The 24579-nt window shown below is 47.0% G+C and overlaps 1 protein-coding gene across 3 annotated transcripts; it reads right to left on the minus strand.

Moving 5' to 3' along the window:
* Positions 1-23537, minus strand: Il17ra (interleukin 17 receptor A). 3 transcript variants are annotated; one of them, XM_027951212.2, is made up of 13 exons: positions 23314-23537; positions 13457-13481; positions 12579-12725; positions 11692-11804; positions 9885-10011; positions 7589-7636; positions 7316-7479; positions 6371-6454; positions 5769-5853; positions 5020-5031; positions 4727-4828; positions 2557-2598; positions 1-1772 (listed from the first exon to the last, which is right to left on the minus strand). In XM_027951212.2, exons 1-13 carry the CDS (start codon positions 23449-23451, stop codon positions 274-276), a joined length of 2586 nt encoding a protein of 861 aa, XP_027807013.2. In that variant the 5' UTR covers positions 23452-23537; the 3' UTR covers positions 1-273. The 3 variants fall into 3 exon arrangements, with proteins under 3 accessions (XP_027807013.2, XP_071466387.1, XP_071466388.1); XM_071610286.1 differs by lacking the exon at positions 5020-5031 and adding an exon at positions 5223-5315; XM_071610287.1 differs by lacking the exon at positions 5020-5031.
* Positions 23538-24579: the final 1042 nt, after the last annotated feature.

Raw genomic sequence — 24579 nt, forward strand, 5'->3', positions numbered from 1 at the left:
TCAGAATCAGGATGTGTACGTTTTATTTTCCTTAATTTATTTTTGAGACAGGATCTTGTTGTCACACAGGTTGATCCTGAATTTCTAGGCTCAACTGATCCTCCCATCTCAGCCTCCCAAGTAGTTAGGACCACAGGGACATGCCACCATGCTTGATAAGACACCTACATTTTAAAGGCAGATGCTTCACACACACACACACACACATACACCCACATGCACATGAATACCCTATGGAGGGTCTGGACCAGGGAGGCCCTAGGAAGCGGCCTGCTATTCTGTAGCAGACCTCTCTGACTCCACACTGTCCCAGCCAGAGTTCTTTTGGAGATCTTGGAAGAAAAGCTGCTGCTGGAGGCTCCTCAGGTCCTGCAGAAGCTCAGGAGACAGCTGCTCAGCTGACTTCCCTAGGTCCTTTTCTTCCTCCTCCTCCTCCTCCATTTCCCCAAGCCCATCAGGGGGCTGTGGGGAGCTCCTGGAGATGTAGCCTTGGTCCGACTGCACGGACTGCCGCTGCTCCTCCTCACAGGGTATGGAGGGGTCCTTGAGGACCAGGGCAGCATCTTCCCATGCACCCTGGGCCTGGCTATTCAGACTCTGCTGCAGAAGTGAGAGCATCAAGCCCTCCAGCTGCTCCCTCACACCATCGGGGAGGTGGCCAGGTGATGCCACTGGAGTGCTGCAGAGAGGCGAGTCCTCAGGGTCCACGGGGAGGAAGAGGATGTTCTTTCTCTGGAGGCCACGATCCTCCAGCAGGGGGCAGGCCTCGCCCTCCTCCACCAAGGTCAGCCGGCTGGCGTCGCTGCTGTCAGCAAGAGGAACCAGCTCCACTGCACAAGCAGCAGGGACCTGCTCTCTGGGGAGCACCACAGTTTGGATGGCCTCCCCCGGGGGCTGCAATTGGGGTACCACCCTCGACATTCCCCTTCCTTCCTCACCCATGCATAAATCTACCATCAGGCAGCCCTCCGAGGCAGGTTCCCGCACCAGGGGCTTCTGCCTGACAATCCCGCTCCCTGGTGGCAGCAGTGGCTCCTCAAACACTTCTTCGTCCAGGGATGGGAGGTTCTGGTCATCAGTGGAGCAAAGGTTCTCACGTTCAAACCAGTCAGGGCACTGGGTCTGCCACTCCCGGAACTTATCCACGGCCTCTTTGAGCTGCCAGCCACTGGGGCTCTGCAGGTAATTTTCCCCTGTGAGCTCCTGGAGGCGGTGCATCCGGCCAGGTTCAAACATCTCCAGATCCTGGATCCGGAAGTAAACCTCCTCTAGCTTGTCCATAAGAGGGTACCTGGAGGTGATGTTGAAGAGGTCAGGGACATCGCTCTCACTGCTGATGCCAGTGAAGTAGCAGATGATGTAGGTGCCAAAGCAGGCTGGCTTCTTGAAGTCTGGCAGGATCATGTTCATGGCCGCTGTGAAAAGGTCCCCAGTGGGCTTCCAACGGTCACACCGCAGCTGGACAGTGGCTTCCTCCCAGCCCAGCATGGCCTGCCACTTGGCCCGGGTACCTCGGGAGCACAGGATAATGATTTTGAAATTGTTCTCTACCATTTCCTGTTTCTGCCGGCCGACCCAGGTCATGACCCCCACCTCTGAGATGACTTGTTCTTCCAGGAGGTCAAGAGCCACTTCAGTGCCACAGGTGGTGATCAGGAACTGGGCAAACTTTAGAACCACATCCACGTAAAGAGGGTGGTCAGCTGAGTAGACAATCCAGACCTTCTTGGGCTTTAGCGGTGGGGGGGTCAGGTCAGTAGTGGGCAGGACACCTAAGGGAAACCAAGGAAAGCAAGACCACATGCTTAATCCCCATGCCCCAGGCCCAGGGTAGTGTCCCTCTTGGTCAGCCTGTAAAGGCCCTGGATCAAGCACAGAGTTTGTCTTTCTAGCTTAAGAAACACAACCCAGGTCTTTTAGAAGAAGCAAAATGTTGTCTTGCCTTGTTTGGGCTGCCTGAAAAAAATCAGTTTGGTGCCTTTCTTTCTCTCACATTCCTTTCTGGCCTTTAGCCTATACTTTAATCATTTTAATTGGAAAAAAAAAATGGTGCAAAGACTGGCTATGTGCATGCTCAAGGAAAGACCTTTCTTCACAAGATATGGTATACTTACTTTTCTTTCTTTGTCTGGGTGATTAAAAATATGGTGTCCCAGCCAGGCACAATGGCGCAAGCTTGTAACCCCATTGACTTGGGATGCTGAGCAGGAGGATCACAAGTTTGAGGCTAGCCTCAGGCCTTAAGCAACTTAGTGAGACTGTGTGTCAAAATAAAATATAAAAGAAATGGCCGGGGATGTAGCTCAATGGTAAAGTACTCCTGGTTCAATCCCCAATACCAAAAACATGGTGTCCTAAGCCTTGGTGTTTGGGGCACCCTGAGAGTCCTCTGTGTGAGGTGCCAGAGGGTGGGTACTAAATGTGAGGTCTTCTGAAGGGAGGGGCTCAGGGGCCAGACCACAAGAGGTGACCCATTCATTCATCCTGAGAACCCACCATCAACCTTTAAAAACAATAACACACACAAACCAGCCCCTCAGAGACCAGAATACTGACCAGTGTATTTGGTGTCATCTCCATATTTTTCATGATGAGACCCTGAAATAAAAAGAAGTACATTGGAGTGACTCTACTGAAGGGAAACAGGGACCAGGACCAGCTCACAGGGTGTCTCACAGGAGCACTGCACCACCCCTGACAAAGGACAACTGATAAGATAGCAATCCTCCAGATAATGGTTATCAGAGGCTTCTGGGCTTTCGCAGAGACACCATGTTGGGGAGCTGCCCAGCCACAAGGCCTGGTTGGTTGCTAGTGTTACTAACACCTCTGAAACTCAGTTTCTTCCTGTGTAAAATGAGTCTGAAGTGGTGGTAGATGCGATCATGTGTGTGAGGGGCCCTGTGCATTGTACACACTTAGTCAGCTGGGGTCCCTGGGATATTTGTGGTATTGACCCAGCGAGGCCTGTCACAGAGGCTAAGCTGCAGGGAAATTGGGGATCTGAGCCATGGTGAGGGACCAGGGAGGAACTTTCATGAACAAACTCTACTGGCAGGAAAGTTCTTCCCCAGAAGTGTCCTTGCAAGAGGCAGATAGCCTATGACATTTCTTTCCAGAGCTTGCACCCAGCCACTTACAACATTTCCTCCTGGTATTTTTGAGGTGAGGAAGGGGAACCAACATACTTAGGCAATTGTAACCCTTGGACATGTGATGAAAAAACTGCATGGAACAGACTCTTCTGTGACATTTGGGGTGAAGAGAGTTCATGGATGACCATGTAAGAGTTATTTTAATTAATTAATTCTTTCTTTCCTTTTTGTGCGAACTTAGGGTTTCACATACACTATACAAGCAGTGTTGTACCACCACCAAAGATTTGGAACCTTAATTTCAATCCTTACTCTTTGGTCCTTTTCTAATTTAAAAGGGCAATCTATTGACAGTGTGTAACTAGTGGGGTTTTCCTTTCCTTTACCTGGCAGCATGCAGCACTTCAGGAAATGGTCAGAAGTATTATGGCAGCTGGGGATGCTGCTCAGTGATACAGCACTTGACTAACATGCACAAGGCCCTGGGTTCCGTCCCTAGCAAAACACACACACACACACACACACACACACACACACACACTCTACAATGGCAGAAATGAAACAAAACAAAAATATCTGCTAACATCATTATTTTACCTTTTCTTTTTTTTCCCTACAGTGCTAGGAATTAAATCCAGGGCCTCACATGAGATCGGCAAGTGCCCTGACACTGAGCAATACCCCCAGCACTTGACTGAACCCAGGAGCACTTGATTGAACCCAGGGGCACTCAACCACTCAGGTCTATCCCCAGACCTTTTTTTTTTTTTTTAAATTATTTATTCATTCTAATTTGTTATACATGATGGCAGAATGCAATTCATTTCATATTACACATATAGAGCGCAATTTTTCAAGTCACTGGTTGTACAAAAAGTATTTTCACACCATTCGTGTCTTCACACATGTACTTAGGGTAATGCTATCTAAGTCATTCCACTATCTTTCCTACCCCCATGCTCCCCTCTCTTTCTCTCCCTCCCCTTTGCCCTATCTAAAGTTCCTCCATTCCTTCCATGCTCCCCCCACATCACCATTATGAGTCAGCATCTTCATATCAAAGAAAACATTAGGCCTTTGGTTTTTTGGGAATGGCTTACTTCACTTAGCATTATATTCTCTATATCCATCCATTTATCTGCAAATGCCATGATTTTATTCTCTTTTAAAGCTAAGTAATATTCCATTGTGTGCATATACAAAATTTCCCTACCCATTCATCTACTAAAGGGCATCTGGTTTGCTCCATCCCCAGACTTTTTTGAGATACCGTTTGTATTATTCACTTAATCTTTATAACAGTCTTATGGTGTCAGTATTATCTTTGTCATTTTACAACAGACAAATCTAAGGCTCAGAGAATTAAGACATCTTCCCAGGCAGTCAGTGGTCTATGAGCCCACATCAGCCTGATGCCATGTTCTAGATTTCTGGAAACTGGGATCACTGTTTAATGTAAGAGAGGCAATGTCTATACTTAGTTGAGATTACAGGGCTGAATTGAAGGGCGCCCTCTGAGCACAGCCTTATAGGGAAGGTCTAGCAGTGAGACTGGTTAAGAAAGGAGGAGAAGGAAAGAGAGAAAAATGAGGAACAGTGGGAAGCCCTCTGCCTGTCCCAGAGCTCCTTACCTGTTATCCTCCACGTCATGCAGACAATCAACAGGATGATGGAGCCCACCAGCAGGATAGAGATGCCCGTGATGAAGCCATACACCCACAGGGGTATATACTCTGTGGTGAGCAGAACAGCGTGAGTGACAGCAAGGGTCCCAGCGCCATTCCCCAGTCCCTGGCTCTGTCCTCTCTGGCCTGCACCAGGACACACTGAGCCTCAGGTTCAGCCTTGACTGCCTGGCTGGGTACAAGGCTCAGTCAGGAACCCCTCTGACCCCTGGGGAATGTGGGAAGGGATCTGAGCTTACCTGCAATTTTGACTGCAATTAGAACAAAAGAAAAAAGAGAAAAGAGTGTTCTTAATTATTAGCAGTAATTAAAAAACCCATCACTCATGTCCACGGAGGGTCTAACCCTAACCTTATACCCAATACTTTGGATATGGGTCAAAAATAATGCAGCCACCTACACGAAGCACCCTCAGTTGTTGGTCTAAGAAGAGGTGCCTCACCTCCCACTCGGAAGGCCAGGTCTCTTCCAGCCTGTGCCATGTCTGTTGTTGGCATGTGGCGATGGCTTTGTGGGAGTTGGGGACCCATGGCTTCTGAAGGAGAAGTAGGCAACTGGCTCAGGTAGGAAGCTGGGGCTCTCCACCACCTTAGCATGTGATCTGGAACAAGCTATTTAACATCTCTGCCTCAGTTTCCTCATTTGTGAGCCTGGGGTGGGGAGTCTCAACTTCACCATACTGTGACTTGCAATTTGTAAGAAGTAAAGCACTTCCATTTTATTGGTGCCTAACTGTAACTGTGTGCTAGTAACAACCCCATCTTCCAGTCAAGGAAGTTAAGGACAAGGAAGCCACAAACTCTGCCCAAGGCCACACAGCTTATGAAGGGCTGTGGGGAGTGAAGCTCAGGAGAGTGTCCTCAAATTAAGTCACCCTCCCCACCTCTCCGCCACACCTAGGACCAGGTCAGGACTCAGCTCCAGGGGATGACCTTCACCCAACCTCACCCCAGACAGACACAACCCAGGGCAGAGGTGTCCCTCTTACCTGAAGTCTCTGGAACGTCTGGGCAGGGGATGGTCATGGTGTGTCTAAGGCAGTCATTAAGGCAGCTGTTGAAGAAGGGCTGGACCTGGGAGAGAAGAGGAAGAACTGGAAGAGGGCCTCTGAGAGGTGGCAACATACACCCATCCCCATGCTTTCTCAACAGCACGGGCCATTTGCAAGTAATGGACCCTGGGTGGCTAGGCCAGATCTCCATGTGGCTGTTGAGCTGGGCATGTTGGCGCTTGTGTGTAGCCCCAGCTACTCAGGAGTCTGAGGCAGGAGGATCATCTGAGCCCAGGACTTTGAGTCCAGCCTAGGCAACGTTAAAACACTCTATCAAGAAACCCAAAGATCTTTCCAGGGGCTGCTGAACCAGATCTTCTATCTGTGCAATGGGTCAAAGGTCCCCTGCCCAGGTGGGGTTGGGAGAACAGGGCAGCTGAAAGGCAGGCTGGTGCCTTCCCTGCCAGGGCATTACAGACAGAGCGGTGCTGGGGCCGGATACAGCGCAGGCCCACAGCTGCCCTTGCTTACCTCGCCCCCTGGCAGGAAGGCCCACCTGTGCACACTCTCCCACACCTGTGTGCATCACGCCCACCCACCTGTACTCGGTGGCGACAGCACCAGTTAGAGTTGTGTAGCGGGAGAGTGAGGTTGGCTCGCTGGTGGAATTCCTCTTGTTTGGGCTGCAGAGAGGAGGACGGAAAAGGCCAGTTGGATACGAACTTGCTGCATCACATCCCCAAGAAGCTTGGGGACATCACCCTCATGGACCAAATGCACTTCTCAGGAAGGCCAGAGGGGGAAACGCTTTTCAGATTTCTATTCCAGAAAAATCGACCATTCTGCAGGGCGAGTGGTTTGCTGTCAACTGATAAACACAGTAGTAACTGGTATTTCCCCCTCTGCGTGGTTGCTGGGGACTGTAGGACAGATCTGTGTTCACACCCAGAGGGGGACAGACCACACAGCACATCTTTTCTGCACTAACCTGGCTTCATCTTATTTCTTATCTGTAGGCCCCCTTTGTCTTAATTCCCACATTTCTTCTTCTTTTTTAATCTTCAATCCTTTTTGGAGTCAAGCTCAGTGGCTCACACCCAGCCACTGAGGTAGTCCCAGCAACACAGGAAGCAGAAGGACTTCAAGTTCAGGGCCAGCCTCAACAACTTAGCAAGGACCTAAGCAACTTAGCAAGACCCTGTCTCAAAATTAAAAAGGGCTGGGGATGTGGTTCAGTGGTGAAATGCCTCTGGGTTTAATCCCCAGTGCGCGCGTGCCCGTGTGTGTGTGTGTGTGTACACACACACACACATATAAATCCTTTTTGTAATCAAGTAGAATAAAAACAGCAAAATAGAGAATAAGGGAAGAATGGGGGAAGGAAGAACAAAAAGGACAGGGGGTGGTGGGCAGGGCAGAATTGACTCTATTTCATCAGCTAAAAGATGGAAAGAAAGACCAACTCTACAGCTCGCTGGGCGCCCAGGCCACTCCTGACTTGGCAGTGTTGGGCTCTGGAGCTATGTCAGAGGGGTGACCATTACCGCAGGTATCTGCTGTATGTGCTCGAAGCAGCTGTGGTCCTCCATATGTGGAAAACTGTTGAGCAGGATCTGGTAATGGGAGGATTCGTTCCACAGCGTGAAGCTCACCCGCAGCTGGTGGGCCTCTAGGGTTTCCACGGTGATGTTGGGGTCCCACAGGCTGCCTGTCAGGGGCACAGATGTGGGCTGGGAGTGAGAAGGGGTGTGCACGCCCATGTGTGTGCACGTGCATGTGTCTGCACTGGGTACAGTTCTCCCAGGCCAGCCAGTTACCTGAGCTCACACATGGCGTGGTTATCTTCATCCTGAAGTCCTCACAATCTGCCAACCCAGAAAGAGAAACAATTAAGCCTCTGCCTCAGGAAGTCTGCTCTTCCAGACTCTGGGCAACAGCAGCCAAAATCATGTTCCTTGGGAAGACTGTTCAAAGACGGTCCCTTTATAGCAAGCTCCAGGACTGGACTGCTGCCACTGGCCAAAGATCCAGTGTATTGGCAGTGACCTGTCCATCTCAGCCCTTCTCTCTCAGAGAACCTTCCTGATTCTAGTATATGCCTCCTGAGCGCACTTTGGGTAGCCACAGTCTTGCTCCTTCTAGTTCTTTCTCTCCCCACCCGGAGCTTCCTGGCCCACAGATGCCTCTGCCTTTTTATAGGCTGAGAAGTACTTTGGTCCCCACAGCAGTTTCTCAAACTTTTGTGGACATCATCATCACTAGTTCCTCATTCAGCAGATCTGTGTGGGTGCTGAGAATCTGCATTTCTAACAAGTTCCCAGACAATCTGTTGATGCTGCTGGGTCCACAGACCACACTGAGGATCACTGCCCAACAGTGATATTCTTTTTTTTAAATATTTATTTTTTAGTTGTAGGTAGACACAATACCTTTGTTTTATTTTTATGTGGTGCTGAACCCAGTGCCTCACGCATGCTAGGCGAGTGCTCTACCTCTGAGCCACAACCCCAGTCCCCAATAGTGATATTCTTGGTCCCTTATTATGGTTTAGATATGAGGTGTCCCCTAAAAGTCATGTGTGAGACAATACAAGAAGATTAAGAGGTGAAATTATTGTGCTATGAGAGCCTTAACCCAATCAGTGAATCAATCCCCTCCTCCCCCATAAGGATTAACTGGATGGGAACCAAAATCAGGGTGTGGCTAGAGGAGTGGGGCACTGGGGGTATACCTTTGTGGTTTATATTTTGTCATGAGGAGACCTCTCTCTGCTTCCTGGGTACCATGTGTCTAGCTACTTTCCTTTGTCGTACTCTTTGCCATGATGTCCTGCCTTACCTTGGGCCCTGAGGAATGCAGTCAGCCATCTATGGATGGAATCTCTTAAACTGTGAGCCCCCAAATAAACTTTTCCTCCTCTAAATTGTTTTTGTCAGGTCTTTTAGTCAGAGTGGCAAAAAAGCTGACTAAAGCATCCGTCTTCCCTAATCTCCTTGATTATAATCTTTTCCTTTGGTTTAAAAAGACAGGTGGCAAGTTTGAACTACCTTAGAGGGACAGGATGAGTCAGTCTACTTTAGGAACAGGAGAGGGGGTGGGGAGATTTACTCATTCAACAAAGACCTATTGAGACTTGCACTGTCCTGGGCATTGGGCACTAAACACACCATAGTGAGTAAAACAAAGTCCTGCCCTCTGGAGATGACACTGCAGTAGAAGAGCCCACTAAAAGCAAACCTAGAAAATGCAATAACACGTCAGAGAACAATGAATCTTACTGATTCATTGGTGTGTGTGTGTGTATAAGAAGAAGGTCATCACCATCCTTAAGTATTTCCTGGGCTTGGGGTAGAGTGCTGTGGGGTGTGCTTGCCTAGCATGCAAGGCCCTGGCTGAGATCCTCAGCATCAAAAACCAACAAGCATTTCCTAACCAGCTACATAAACAAGGAGATTTATTAGGTTCTGAACAGTACAGAAGTGTGGAAGACTCAGACCTTGTCCTCAGTGGGCTGAGGTTCTAGATGTACCTGGCTTTGAACAAGAAATGTAGGAAATGGCTGAGATTCAGGGGAGGACAGAGGTATAGAAGGTGACATAGATAGAAGGTGTCCAGTATGCTTTAGAAGATAGACTTGGCAGTGATCCCAGGCAGCATGGGTCAGTGAGGGGAGAGAAGAAAGTGGGATAATGGAGATGGGTGGGACAAATGCAGACAGGGTGTGTGTTGCGGGGGGCGGGAATGAAGAATGTGACTGGAACTAGGCTGAGAGCAGGAGCCACCGCTCTTCCCAGCGTGACTTATCTTCCTGACATTTTCTGGGCTCGAGCTAGTTCTCTGGATAGAGGGAAGGGCTCTTATTCCCATCACACTCCTGGGATCCTGGGCCCATATCCAGTGTTGGCTAATTAAGAAGGGGCTGCCTTCAAGGGGTGGAGGCTGAGCCTCACGCTGAGGAGCTCCCAGACCCGGGCGCCTATTCTTTCTGTGGGTACCACATGCTGGCGATAAGCCGTGGTTGAACGCAGCAGGGAGGCTGCTGTCTGCCCCTGCTGCCAGCTTCTCATCCCAGAGTTGAATGATGGAGGAAATGGCTTAAGAGGAGGCTCTTACCTGGCACAAGGAGCTTCTTGGACAGGTGGTTTGGGTCCCCGTCAGGGATGGGCTTGGGCAGGTGGTGAACAGTCACCTCATACTCCTGGCCGGGTTCTACCACAAAGTGGCTGAAGGCAAAACGCCACTGAAGAGAAGGGAGGAGGGGAGGTTGGGTGGGTCACACACACCTGTCGTCCATCTGGGCCCACAGGATCCCATCCCTACCTTCCCCCCAAACCAGTCAGAAGTAGGAATAAAACAACTACCACAGCAGAATCTGAAATTGGAGGCACAGTGTCTTCCTCTGTTTTTCTCTGGTCTTTCCTGCCTGCTTTAAGAAACCTCGGCTGGCCTCATCAGTAGAGAGCCTTGTCAAATGCAGAGGAGGAGGGCAGAGGCTGGGGTGTGGCTCAGTGGTAGAGCAGGAGCTCAGAGCTCAGCAAGCACAAGGCCCTGGGTTCCACCCCTGGCACCCAAACAGAACAGAACAGAAGCCCCTGCAGAACATCTGGTGGACAGTGGAAGCAGCCCTCCCCCTCCCATCAGCTCTCTGGAATTCCCGAACAATGGGCGTAAGTGACCTGAGCTGGAGGGCTTGAGGCTATTGGACCTGGAACACAAGAGGCAGCTATATACTGTTCACTGACTCTTCCTCTTACAAGGCATAGTGGGGGGTCTCTGTGGAGAATGTTCTGAAGCACATAAGAGCAGAGGGAGAGCTAGAGATCCCTCTCACCCTGGGTCTGCAGTGAGATACGTTTGTACTGAGCTACCTTCCAGATAGTACAGATATAGAATCCAACTCCTTTTTTAAAAAAATTTTGAGAGATAGGGCCTTGCTGCATTGCCCAGGCTGCCCTCACACTCCCGGCCTAGGTGATGCTCCACCTCAGCCTCCAGAGTAAACCCCATTCTAATGACCTGGTGGAGGGGGCTGGGGGGGTCCTTTGCTTCTAAGTAGATCAAGGCACCAGGTCCTCGCCCTCCACATAGCAGCCAAGTTTGGGGTCCTCACTTAACATTGAGGGGGGCTCTGCCTTCGGTGCTTATGTCTTTGGCAGATCTAATTTGTTTTAAAGCAATCATCTGCAAATTTAAACCAGTAGTTTTTCAAACTAGCACCTATATCAGGTTAGACAGAGGGTCCTTAAACACCAACTGCTGGGCCCCACCCTCAGAGATTTTTTTCCAGGAGGTCTGGGATGGGGCCAGAGAACACGCATTTCTAACAAGTTCCCAAGGGTTGCTGGTGGTCCAGGGAACAGCTTTGGGAGCGGCTGCTTTCAACTAACTACACAAGACCAACATTTTATCTTCCAGCTGTGAAAAGCAAAACCAGACCCAACTGTTAACACTCACACCCACACCCCACCCATAGCAGGTCTTTGGCCTGGGGAGTTATTCCTCTTGGAGGCAGGCCCTGGATCAATTCAAGTTACAGACCCAGGAGGTAGAGCTGTGGAAGTGGTCTTCCAATTCAATTTCCTTAAGAATGAATAGCAAAGGGCCTGGGGTAGTTCAGTGGCAGAGCATTTTGCAGGAGGCCTGAGTTTAATTCCCGGAATACTGGGGTGGGGGATAGGGAACAGAGGAGGAGAATGAATAGGTAGGTAAAATGTGAGGAAAAAGCAAGGGTGGGAATATTAGGCTGTGCCCCCCCCCCCCCCATGGCTCACAGCAGACACTACGTTCTCTGGGAGCAGCCATCTTGAATTCCTCAGACCCTCCAGCACCTTCTTATTACTCTAAGTTAGGGTCCAATATGGGGACAAGTCACACTGGTGTCATCAGAAGAACACAATCCGATCAGGAGCTGTCTTCTTACCCGCTTGCGGTGATGGTTCAGTTGGGACAGAAACTCAAGCTCAACACACAAACGTTCATTGGTGTTCAGCTGCAGGACAGACAGCTCTACACCCTCAAGGAACAGGATGCTGGCTAAAGGTCAGAGGGAGGAGAGGAGACAAACAGATGCAGCTGCATAAACCACTGGGTGTGCCACTTCCCTATCTGCTAGGCTTGCTCACTCCTAAAGGAAAACCTGCCCATCTCGCCTAACCCCCCACTTCCTGTTCCTTTCAGCTCACTCTCTGCCTCAGCCTACCGCCTTTCAGACAGCTGCCACCCAGCTAGGTGAGGATAAGTGGCACTTTACACCAGACCAGCAGCAGAGGCTGTGCAAACTTGCGTCTCACAGCAGCAATTTCCGCCATTCTTTCAGAGAAGGAGCAGCGAGCCTGTGGGCTGGGGACTCAGAGGGAACCAACCCCAGACCTGTTCACCAGGGTTGGCTCTATTTAGCCCCCAGTCTTCCCAAATCTGTAATCAGACTCTAACTCTGAATAGGTTTAGGGGATGTTTTAATAAGTGTTGGCCCCTAAGTTAAGGGAAAAAGTGCTGGCAAATGTGCTACTATTTTTCCAGTAAACATCTGGAATTTTTCATAAAATTAACAACTTGCCCAGGGTAATAAAAATTTTAGGTCTTCCATGAAGGATAGTGTGATGACAGGATTTTGCTGTGGGCTCGCCTCTAAAACACTGAAAAGGTATTGGCAGAACGATTGATGGATCCTTCCAGCACTGAATTGCAGCCTTCAAGTCTGAGCACAGGACCAGAGCCTAATTCTGAGTCTGAATGGGAGGCGATGTCTAGCTGTGGATTCACTTGGACGTGGTGGAACCCCAGGGCCTGGCTGACATGCCCACTCACCATCTGTCTGTAGTGTCCATTCAATGTGCACCACAGGGACCAGGTCTCCGTGCTGGGTTCTGGCAAGACGCAGCTGGATCTCAATGTGTTTTGGGGAGGAGGGAGTCAGGTTCCGAGGGTGGATCCAGCTGTCATCCAGGCAAGTACCTGGTAGCCAGGGAGAAGCAACAATCAGAGATGGCACCTTTCCTATCCCCAAGAGGCCCAGAGAGCTAGTTCCTGAAAGGTTTAGGGCCTGCAACCTTCCAGCTTGCAACCCTCCAGTTGTGACCCTCCTGGGGTCCTCAGCCCCACTGTCCGATTGCTCTTTTCTAAGGCTGGTCTGGGGTAACCACAAAGCTCTGAGTCTAAAGGGCAATTTAGGGAGATGAGTTTTGAGTAGAAGCAGGGGTTGGAAATGGATCATGGGCAGTGGTAAGAGCTGATTTTTACATGTTGGGGTCCCTAATCAGCACAGACACAAGAAGTATGTGCCTCACCCTTGAATGAAACCAAGCCAAGCAGCTGGGGATGTGGCTCAGTGGTAGAGGGCTTGACCAGCTTATGTGAGGCCCTGGGTTCCATGCCCAGCACCAAAAAACAAAACAACCAACACCACAGATGTCTCACTTTACAGTAAGAGCCGTGGCAGATCAAATTGTCTTAAAGGTACACTAGGGCAGCACTTGAGAGAATACTTTCAAAATCTAAATGACACTACCCGACTTCTACATGTAAATGTTCTCCATACGAAGCACAGGTGCCCACACCTGGGACACGTTTGGGATTACTACAGCCTGAACTTGTAGAGGGGCTGCAGATATGCTGCCAGAAATCAGCACAAGCCAATCACAGTATTAACAAAGCAACAAGAAGAATAAAAAAAAAAGAGGACTTACTGTTCTTGACTCTGCAGTCTAGCTCCTGTGGAAAGAAAGAAGGTAGTAATTATAGCTGAGAAAGAACTTAACCCATGCACTGCTGGACTCCAGACACCTTCCCAAGCTCATTTGTGGGGATAAAACTTACACAGCTCTCCCTTTCCACATTTGGGGATCTCTCTGGGAGGTCTTTCCCCACCCTTCTTTCATCCTGACCAACCAAGGGGAAGGGGCATGATAGATGGCAAAATGGAAGTGGAGATTTTATAAGTAACTGTTAGAAGCTGGGAACTTTACAACTTTAAAAGACACTGAGAGGGGCTGGGGTTGTGGTTCAGTGGTAGAGCGCTCACCTAGCATGCACAAGGCACCAGGTTCAATCCTCAGCACCACACAAATGTAAAATAAAGATATTGTATCCACCTAAAGCTTAAGAGTAAATATTAAAAAAAAAAAAAAGACACTGAGAGGTTTGTCTTGGGGCACCATCGTGAAAAGGTCTCCAAATCTCTTGAGGCTTCCAACCTTTGGTCTGGATAACCAAAGGTTAAAAGGTGGGAGGGATGAGAGCCAAATCATGAGTCCTGAAGCAGACCAGTTATGGGAAATCCACCTAAGTCCTTATACACTTTCTAGAAATGTCGGGGGCTTGGGATCCAACTTAGGGCCTGAAGGAGAGCTCGGAATATAAAACCATTCTTCTGAGGGGTGACTTCTACGTGTTCAGTTTTGGCAGTGCAGAAGGGAAGACCCTGGAACTCAGGCTCAGGTACTTTGAGTTCTTCTAGCTGCTCACATGGACCAAACTCATTCTGGGCTGAAGCAGATCAAAAGCACACATTTAAAACCAACAAAGTAGTTTGGTATGTGTGCAAGATTTGCTATAATGGATCAAACTTTGCACTCCTAGAATAAATTATACCAGATTATGGTGTATTATTCCTTGTTATTTGGGTTGGCACTTGCTTCTCTTAAGAAGGAGCAGAGAGCAGGGCTGAGGCCTGGGAGGGAGCAGATGAGCCCCTGGGGCTCATACATGAAGTGGACATAGGGATCAGTCTGGACACATTCCAGATTGACTCTGATGTGCTCTTCTTTAGGACACCAGTGCACATGCTCTTGGGGTCTAGACCCTGCACTCGGTGCAGCTTCTAGTATTAATTCCCAGCTGCTGGTCCTGGACTTGCATCACAGCCTTTGAGGTGCTCCTCAAATTCAGCAGAGGCCAGCATGCGTCCTCTGCTCTCCCTCTGACAAATGCCTGCTTTTTTCTGAATGGTAAGATTAACTCCCAGGACCCTGTCCTTTGTCCTCCCACTTGAAACTCCTAGGATGGAGGCTTGGAGGATAAGAAACTGGTTCAATCATCTTCATATGGGGAGCTCCTCTAGAAAAGGCAGATGGATACTCCATTTGGAATTAATTCCATTTTATCCACTGGCAGCTTCTTAAAAACCATGGCAAAATGATGCCCATGATGACCAAGAGGAAGTGGGAAGGTCTGAAAACAGCTGACTGACAATGGTGCTGGTGGGTATCCTCCTCTAGTCCTGAGAATGATGAAAATAGCTTGGTATGTCACCATACTGAGCTACTGTTTGGTCTTGCTTTTCGATAGTTATTGCTATGTATAAGTATTTCCCTTCTTTTTTAAAATTTTGTTTATTTATTTTTATGTGGTGCTGAGGATCGAACCCAAGGCCTCATACGTGCTAGATGAGCACTCTACCACTGAGCCACAATCTCAGCCCCAGTATTTCCCTTCTATTACTATTATGCCTGTAGCTTTTCTTAAGAGCATCCCTGAATCTTTTCCCCCCTTTGGTGTGGGGATTGAACCCAGGGCCTTGTGCATGCGAGGCAAGCATGCTACCAACTGAGCTTCATCCTCAGCTAGCATCCCAAAAGCTTACCAAATACTCTCCAGCATTTATGAACATAGCTTCATACATTTTCTCCTTCAAATTACTGATATAATGGATTATACTGATGATTTGCTATAATGGATCAAACTTTCTACTCCTAGAATAAATTATACCAGATTATGGTATATTATTCTGTTATTCTGCTATATTAAATTTGCTAATACATTATTTAGAATTGCCTCTAACTATATTCATAAGTGAAACTGGCCCATAGCTTTCTTCTTCTGTATAAGATTTATCAAGTTTGAGAATTAAGCTTACACTAGTTTTTTAAAAAAGGGTAACTTTTCCTTTTTTTTCCTGTGGTACAGAATGTTCATTAATGAAGAATGGCTGAATAAAGAAAGATCTAGTTTAAATCTAAATATCCATTGAAATGGAACTGTTTGAATAGATTGCTATCTCCTAGGGAATACTGTGTAAATATTAAGGAGAATTAGTTACACAGATATCTATAACCGAGAGAGATAGCTGTGTTGTTGAGTGAGGAAAATATGTCGCAAAGAACTTTTTGTACTTTAATCCCATTTTCTATAGAAATAAATGATGAAAAAGCCTCCTAATATATTTACATATGGTTGAGCATGATTATATGAACATAGAAAAACATGGAAAAATCTATATCAGCTGTTAACACACTGGTTATTGAGGGTAAAAGGGATAAAGAGAAAGAGAAGAAATTTGAGGTGGAAAAGATTTAATCAAAACAGAAAAACCTGCATATAAGCAAAATGCAGCTACAAAATTCCTTTAAAGGTCACAGTGCATGAACTATGTACATATTCTAACTTCTTCTCAAACCATATGAAAACTATAATGGGATTTTTTTTTTTTTTTTGGTGGTACTGGGATTTGAATCCAGGAGCTTTCTTCTACCACTGAGCTAATATCTTCCTTAAAATATTCTCAGACAGCCAAGGAGTATCCAATAATTGAGATGGGTTTCCTGTATAAAAATAGATCAAAACAAAATTTTAAATAATGCTCCTGGAGGAAATAAGACAATGCTTCAAACAGAATAAAATTAAAACAAATAAAACCATTATAGCTCCAAAGAGAGAAGAGGCGACATTTCATTCATAAGACAAGGACAGGATATTGTGAGAAAGTAAGCAGAGACTAAAAAAACGAACTTCAACAATAAAAACCAGGGCTTGGATTGTGGCTCAGTGGTTGAGCGCTTGCCTAGCATGTGTGAGGCACTGGGTTCGATTCTCAGCACCCCAAATGAAAATAAATAAATGAAGTAAAAGTCCATCAACAACTAAAAAATAGAAAGAATAAAGACCAAAGGGTTGGGCTATAAAAATCAAGGAAATTTCTCTGAAACTAGAACAAATACAAACAAAACTAGAAGAAACACGAACATTAGAGAATTAACTCAGGGAACATAAGATACAATTAGTCTGGATTATGAAAAAGTGAATAAATAAAAGTGTGTGGGGGTGCTGGGTTGTGGCTCAGTGGTAGGGTGCTTGCCTAGTATGTGTGAGGCACTATGTTCGATTCTCAGCACTGCATATAAATACATTAATCAAATAAAGGTCCGTCAACAACTAAAAAATAAATAAATGGGAAGAAATCATTAAGAAAAAAGAAAGAAGAAGACATTCTAGAGCTGAAGAACTCATGTTGCCAAATTAAAAAGCTCCAATGACCTATATAGCAAATGAAGAAAAAAGATACAGACCAAGGCCCAAATACCACAAAACACTATAATACCATAATAAAAAGGAGATTTTAAAAGTTTCCAGAAAGAAAAAAACAGGTGAAATATCTTAGAAAGAGCAGGAAACGCAATGGCATTGGCTTTGTTAGCATCTGTACTGTTTGCTTGAAGGCAATAAAGCTATGTCTTCAATATGCTGAAGGAAAATAATTCTTAGACTACTTATATCCAGCCAAACTATCAAAAAGAGGTGAGAGTAGAATAAAGATATTTTCAGGAAAGACTAAAAAAAAAAAAAATATATATATATATATATATATATATATATATATATATATATATATACACACACACATATACATACATATGTACATAGTTTATTATATATTTATATCTGTCCCTCATAAACTTAGAAAATTGCAGGAGCATATGCTCCAGGAGATGTATGAATGACCTCAAGCAGGAAGACACAGGATCCAGGAGTTGGCAGATTTGACCATGATGGATGTCTGGTATCAGAGCTATGTTATAGGTTCACAGAGGAATCAGTTCAGGTCGGGGCTGGTGGACAGAGGGCTCTGGGAGAGTTCTCTGGGGGAAGGGAAAATGGAATTGATGGAATATTTGATGATTGGAAGGAAAATACAATGAGAAAAATCTGATAGAAAAAACCAAGACTAGTTACATGGAAAATTATACAAGTGAAAAATTAAAGCAATGATCATCTCAGAGGAATAGGTGGAAATAAACTTATCAAAAAAAGAAATATAATCAAAAGGACACAAATCTGCTCTGCAGAGAAAACTGCTTACTTGTTTAATAAACACCAATTTAACTAAATTGTGATATAATATAAAATGGCAAAGAGAAGTGGAGGGAAGAGGGTAATGTAATTCTCATCTACGAAAATAGATAATATCTACAATTGACAAATTAAGAATGAATAACATAGTACATTTAGGAATATGGAGACAAACGTTAGAGGAAATAAGTAAGGAATTTTAAGCAATTGCCCTTGGGGAGCTGGTTAGATGTGAGGCAGGGATTTGCAGTTTTTGTTTTAAACATCTTAGTACCAGTTTTAAAAGAAGTTTTTCTATGATGTTGCTTTAAACAGATAAAAAGGTTGAAAAATGAATCCAACATGGTGGCACATGACTGTAATCACAGGCACTGGGAAGGGTGAGCAGGAAGATCACAAGTTCAAGGTCAGCCTGGACAACTTAGCAACACCTCGTCTGAAATTAATTCATTGAAAGAAAAGTTGTTGGGGCTGGGGTTGTGGCTCAGCAGTAGAGCACTTGCCTAGCATATGTGCGAGGCCCTGGGTTCGATCCTCAGCATCACATAAAAAAATAAAAATAAACAGAATAAAGGTATTATGTCCAACTACAACTAAAAATAAATTTTAAAAAATGTTGTTAAAAAAGAAAAAAGATTGAAAAATGAGGTAAACAGCTGGGCCCAGTAGTACACACCTGTGACTTGGGAGGATGAGACAGGATTGAAGTTAGAGGCCAGTGTGAGCAACTTAGTGAGACCCTGTCTCAAAATAAAACAAAAAGAATAAGATAACAAAAAGGGTTGGGGATGCAGCTCAGTGGTAAAGTGCCCTGGTTTCAATGCCCAGGGGGGAAAAAAAGATAAAAACATTAATTTAGGGAAAGAAATAGTGAATATTTTCCCTTAGAATTTCAACACAGAATTTATATTAATATAACATTTTTAATAACATAAAATTAATACTAAGGATTATTTTTGGATACTAAGATCTTGTTCTAACAAATTCTTTACCCTTAATTTTTCTTTTTGTATCAGAGCTTGAACCTAGGGGCACTTAACCACTGAGCTATATCCCCAGCCCATTTTATTTTTTATTTTGAGACATGGCCTTGCTAAATTGCTGAGACTGGATTTGAACTTGAGATCCTCCTGCCTCAGCCTCCTGAGTTGTTGGGATTACAGGCATGTGCCACTGTGCCTGGCCAAATTTCTTTACTTCAAACTTATCTTGGGGTTAGGGTTATAGCTCAGTGGTAGAGCACTTGCCTAGTGTGCTCTATAGGCCCTGAGTTCAATCCATAGCATATTAAAAAAAAAAAAGGAAGAAGAAAAACGAGAAGACCTAGCCACAGTGGGAAGACTAAAAAGAAGAAATGAAAGATTGCACTAACTCTGGGCATTCAATGAACATTACTGGGTGCCTGATTCAGAAAAGTGGGCTTTGAAGTTGTACACAGGGTCCTGCTCAGCTCCACAAGCACTTGATGGTTGGCCTGGAAAAGAGTAACTGGCTCCTCTAAAGCAGGTTAGCACTGCCAATCTCAAAGGTTGTCATGAGTACTGGAAGAAAGCATATGTGCCAACACAGTTCCTGGTACCAAGCTCCAGGTGAACATTGGTGCAGTGCCACAGTGTGCCCAGCCTGGTGCTTTCATCTGTGAGTGATATGGCATGTGAAAGCTCTCCTATAACCTATGAGGCAAGGATCACTCCTTTTATGAGGACACTGGCTCCTAACACTGGGGTGACTGGCACCGGTGATAGGGAAAGCTTGACTGGATCCGGCCCAGGTCTTTTTACTCTAAGATGCAGGCTTCTGTTTGCTGGATGCTAACTGATGTCACTGTCTCCTGATGGGAGATTAGTCTGGCAAAAGCAGCAAGCAGCCAGGGTGAGAAGTCAGGCATGGTAATCAGGACTTGCTAATTGCTGGTTTTACCACATACAGTGTCCCCAGTCCTGCCTGCTCCAGTGTCTACACTATGCAAGCGTGTCCACACTATGCAAGCGTGTCCACAGAACACAACTTTTTACTGTCTGGAAGAGCAGTAGAACTGAAAGTGGCTTTTGGCAACCAGAGGATAAAAGGGTTAAACCAAACAGTCATTCTATCACCACAAGTGAAAACCACAAGTGTTCAGGAAAAAATAACTTGTTAACGAAATGTATATCCTGTCTATGAAACTGAGTTTAACGTTCTTACTGACCAACTCCAAGTTGTCACTGTCTTTGCTTATGGGCTTTCCTCAGTCTGACAGTCTTGGGAAACCTGCAAGAAAGCCCAGGCAGGGGGATGGCCAGCCAAAGAGGGAAATGCAATTACTTATGGTGTCTCTAGGACTGGTTTCTGTGGGGAAATCAGTCATCAGGGTTTTGAGGTGCTAAATCCAGGCAGACAGAACCAGTGCTGGGGCTGGTCTCAGTTTATGGCTGCTTTTCAAGCAAAGCTAATAACTCCTTCCTTGGGCTCATTCTTTTGTTCTTTCACTCAATGCATATTTGTCAAGTCTCCACATCCTGTGCTTGCATTTGAGCTAGGAGAAGAAAAGGCATGCAGAAGCCTCCTTCCCATTTTAGGATGGAGTCATCTAGGACTAAGTCCAACCGGGGTTTTGTTGGGCATTCATATTCTGGAAAATGATGTGGCTCACTTTGAGGTGGTCACCCACTCCTTACATTGTGGAAATGAGGGAACCCAGATCCAGCCTAAATTGCCCAAGGTTACAGAAACTCTAAGTGATGTTGGGATGTAAATTCAGGTTTGTGGCTTTCTTTCCCATCACTATATCATGCTATATACACTAAAACTTCGGGGGAGGGTCAGAATTTGAAGGGTGTGGTTTTTTGTTTTTCCTTTTGCTTAGTACAGGGAATGAAACCCAAGGCTTTAAGCATTCTACAGCTGAGTTACTCTCCCAGCCCTTTTTTAAAATTCTAAGACTTTTTCAGAACTTTGCCAGGTTGGTCTCAACCCTCCTGCCTCTGCCTCTAGAGTAGCTGGATGTGTACCACTGTGCCAACCTGAAGCTTCTTCTAAAATGACTAGTCAACAGACAGGGAAGCTGTCTAGGGAGATGAGTTGTCTGTGAGCCAGGAGCAGGTAGAGAGGAAGAGGAAGGAAGAAAATGGACAAATCTGGCCATGAGCATTTCTCTCCAGTCTTCTCTGGAATCAGGCAAGGCCTTGGGTTTGATCACTAATGCAAAACAAAACAACGACTAAAACCCTTTTAGTGCCAGGCCGGTGGGCATGTCTGTAATCCCAGGGGCTTGGGAGGGTGAGGAAGGAGGATTGTGAGTTCAAAGATAGTCTCAGCAATTTAGTGAGGCCCTAAGCAACTCAGTGAGAGCTTATCTTTAAAAAGGCTGGTGGGGGCTGGGGGCTGGGGTTGTGTCTCAGCAGTAGAGCGCTCGCTTTGCATGTGGGAGGCCCTGAGTCCAATCCTCAGCACCACATAAAATAAATAAATAAAAAACCCTTTTAGCCCAGCCCATATCACATCCCTATCTCCCTTCGAACTTCCTTTCACACTTTCCTGCTCCACAGACCCTCCACTCCAGCCACACTATTTACCTAAGGACCTTGGCTCTGGCCCTTTTATCACCTGGAATACTCCAACCAACCTCTTGGAGGTTCCCACCAGCTCTCAGGGATGCCAAAATGTCTTTTCAAAAGGACTAGCCCAGCTGGAAGTAATTTTTCCTTTCTCTGGTCTTTGGTATGCTTACAGTTGTGCAAAATGTGCTTGCTATAGGTTGCCTTCTAAGACAGCAACATTCCTCCTAGATGATTTTAAGCCCTGGACACAGGAGTGTTTCTTTCTTTTGGGAGTGGGTGCTGGGGATCGGACTCAGGGGCACTCCACACTGAGCCACATCCCCAACCCTATTTTTGTATTTTATTTAGAACAGCATCTCTCTGAGTTGCTCAGTGCCTTGCCATTGCTGAGGCTGGATTTGAACTCCTGCCTCAGACTTCCACACAGCTGGGATTACAGGCGTGTGCCACTGCATCAGGCCCAGGATTGTTTCTTTACAGGTTCAGTTCCTAGCATAGTACTTTGTATTTGGCAGGTACCTGACAAATGGCCGTCTACAAAGGAACACCAAATCCTCCATGTTGGGACACAATCTGCAGGAAGGACCCGATGAACTTTTGAGTCTACTGTTTTGGCCAACAGTAGAAATCAAAAGGACATTTCCCAACATTGGTTACATTTAAAACTTTTTTTTTTTTCTGTAAAACAGGCATTCTCCACCCTCTTTTGGTAAATCTTCTACAATATTAAAGAGAAATATCCCTTTGTTTCACATCCTCTGACTCAGACACTGAATATTATTCCCTGGGGTCAATGGTGGTGCAGTAAGGGGCACGTGGGGGATGGTTTGGGGGGGGGGCAGTAGCTGAGAAACCAGAACAGGGAGGAAAGAGCATGGAAGGGAGAAAGGAAGTGTATTTTGAGGAGGCGGGGGCATCTGTTTTGCTGTTCCATTTTTTTCTTAAAGGTCAAAGTTGCATTGCAAGGCAACTACCTGACAGGTAGATGGGGATATGTGTGTGGGAATCCTCCTTGACAATCACAAATCTGCCTACATCCCACAGCGTGCCCACCCTGTTCCCAGATCTGAGTGTTGGTGGCAGAGGTAGTAGTGGGAAGAACAGTGTCTTAAGAATCATCTGCATGGCGCGCCCCTGAGGTTCCAGTCACGTGGGAGACTGAGGCAAGAGGACTGCTTGAGTCCAGGAGTTCAAAGCCAGCCTGGGCAACACAGCGAGGCCTCATCTCAAAAAAAAAAAAACAAAAACAAAAAACAAACTCAAGGCTCTGCTCCTCCGCAGATGGTCATGCCGCGTTTCTCTGCTTGGTGCTCCTGTAGTCCTGTAAGCCATCCCTGCTCACCAGGGATGCTCTACTTGCCAAGTCCCCTAGAAGCGGAGTTGAGGTCAGTCCTCGTCCTCTACTCCCGGCTCCTTGGAGGCTTTAGTGCACCAGCTAAAGGGGAAAATTTCAAGCGCCACCTCCAGCCTCCCGGGGTCACGCTGTGCTACCGGGTAGAGGATATGTGTAGAGCGCACCGCATAGAGTCCAGTCCAGACTCATCTTGGCCCCTGACACGTTCCCTTTACCGCAGCCGGTTTCCAGCCAGTCCTGCCAGCCTCCCAGACCCGGCCGCGCGCCTGGGTCTCCTTCCCCAAACTTTGGCCCGGGCGGAGTCTTCGCTCCCTCCTCCAGCTCACGACGGCGAGTTGGGTTGTGCAACACGCGCCGGGCAACCTTTTTCCATCCAACTCCCACTTCCCCCGCGTCCATACCGCAACTCCCACCACTCCGAGAGCGCCGCGATCTTTTTGTCCACGCCCTGTATCCTAATGAGACCCCCCAACGCAGATTTCACGTCCTACCCCTGGCGGTAGTTCCGGGCCGCCAGCCTCTGCTTGCCCTCGCCCCCGCAGTATTCTCGCCGTGTCCGCGTCTCTAGCGCGCTTCGGGGTCTCACCTGCTGAGAACAGACCGGTGCCGGGTGGTCCAACAGCCGCAAGGAGGCGCGAACCGGGGCCAGAGCGCTCACATACAGGAGAAGCAGCCCCATGGGGAGTCCAAGAACCACGGGCGGCCAGCGGGGCAGAGCCCCCATGGCCGCGTCACGGTGGCGAGGTCTCGCGGCCCAGGACTGGGGGCGCACACGGAAACGCCCTGAATCTTTTAGTTACGGTGAAGCAGTACGCGGTACTTAGCCAGCTTCCGGCTTTCAACCCGCGCTTGGGAGGGGCGGGCCTCGCTGAAGGGGCGGGGCTTGGGCGGGGGCGGTCCCTCTCTTGGCCCAACTTTCCACACAGTCCCAGTCGCTTGGCCTCCGAACTCTCCTGCCCCGGCTCTGCTCCGCTGCCTCACCTGCAGCCTCGATTCCGCAGGGCGAGCGGTCACTTGTTCTCCTGCCTTCATTCACTCCCAAACTCAGTCTCTGTCCTCATCATCAAGCCGTCAAATTAGATTTTAATCCTCCTCCTCCACACTTCTTTCTCTACTTAGTTACTTGCGTCCAGCCCCAACTCAGGATTCAAGGAACTCGATTTTCTTTTCTTTTAATTTTTCCTTTTTTTTTTTTTTGTACTGGAGATTGAACCCAGGGACGTTTAACCACTGAGCCACATCCTCATCCCTTTTTATCTTTTGAGACAGGGGGAAGTTGTTTTTCGTAGCCCCTATTCCTTTTCATTTTCCCCTCCACCTCTCAGTTTTTTCTCACTCGTTCTGCAGTCTCTCAGATTTCCTTCCCCAAGCCCTTTTTCAGGGTAGTGAGAGACAGCTCCAGGCTGGGGAAGGAGTTTAGAGCAGTCATTTCCCAGCCTGCTGGTGGGAACTCTGGGAGATTGCTCTCCTTGAGGTAGGCATCCTGTCTCCAATCAGTGTTTCCATAGCGCCCAATTGTGCGTATTGCCTAAGAGGTTTATTCCATCTCTACTGAAGGACTGTCCGCAGCTAAAATTACATGTGCAGATGTTCCTCGAGCGACGATGAAATTGATCCCAGTAAATCCACTGTAAGTTGAAAATATCCTAAGCAAAATGCATTTAGTACCCCTAGCTTATTATTGTAGTTGCTCGCCTTCGAGGACGGGTGATTGATTAAGAGGTGCTCTGCTGGCTGCCCAGCATATCCCAGTTTCTGACTGCCTGTGGCTACCTGGGAATGATCAAAATTCCAAATTCAAAGTACGGTTTCTAGTGAATGCAGATAATTTTTTTGCACCACCATAAAGTCG

This window comes from Marmota flaviventris, chromosome 3 (genome assembly GCF_047511675.1).
Source record: "Marmota flaviventris isolate mMarFla1 chromosome 3, mMarFla1.hap1, whole genome shotgun sequence".
Classification (NCBI taxonomy): domain Eukaryota; kingdom Metazoa; phylum Chordata; class Mammalia; order Rodentia; family Sciuridae; genus Marmota; species Marmota flaviventris.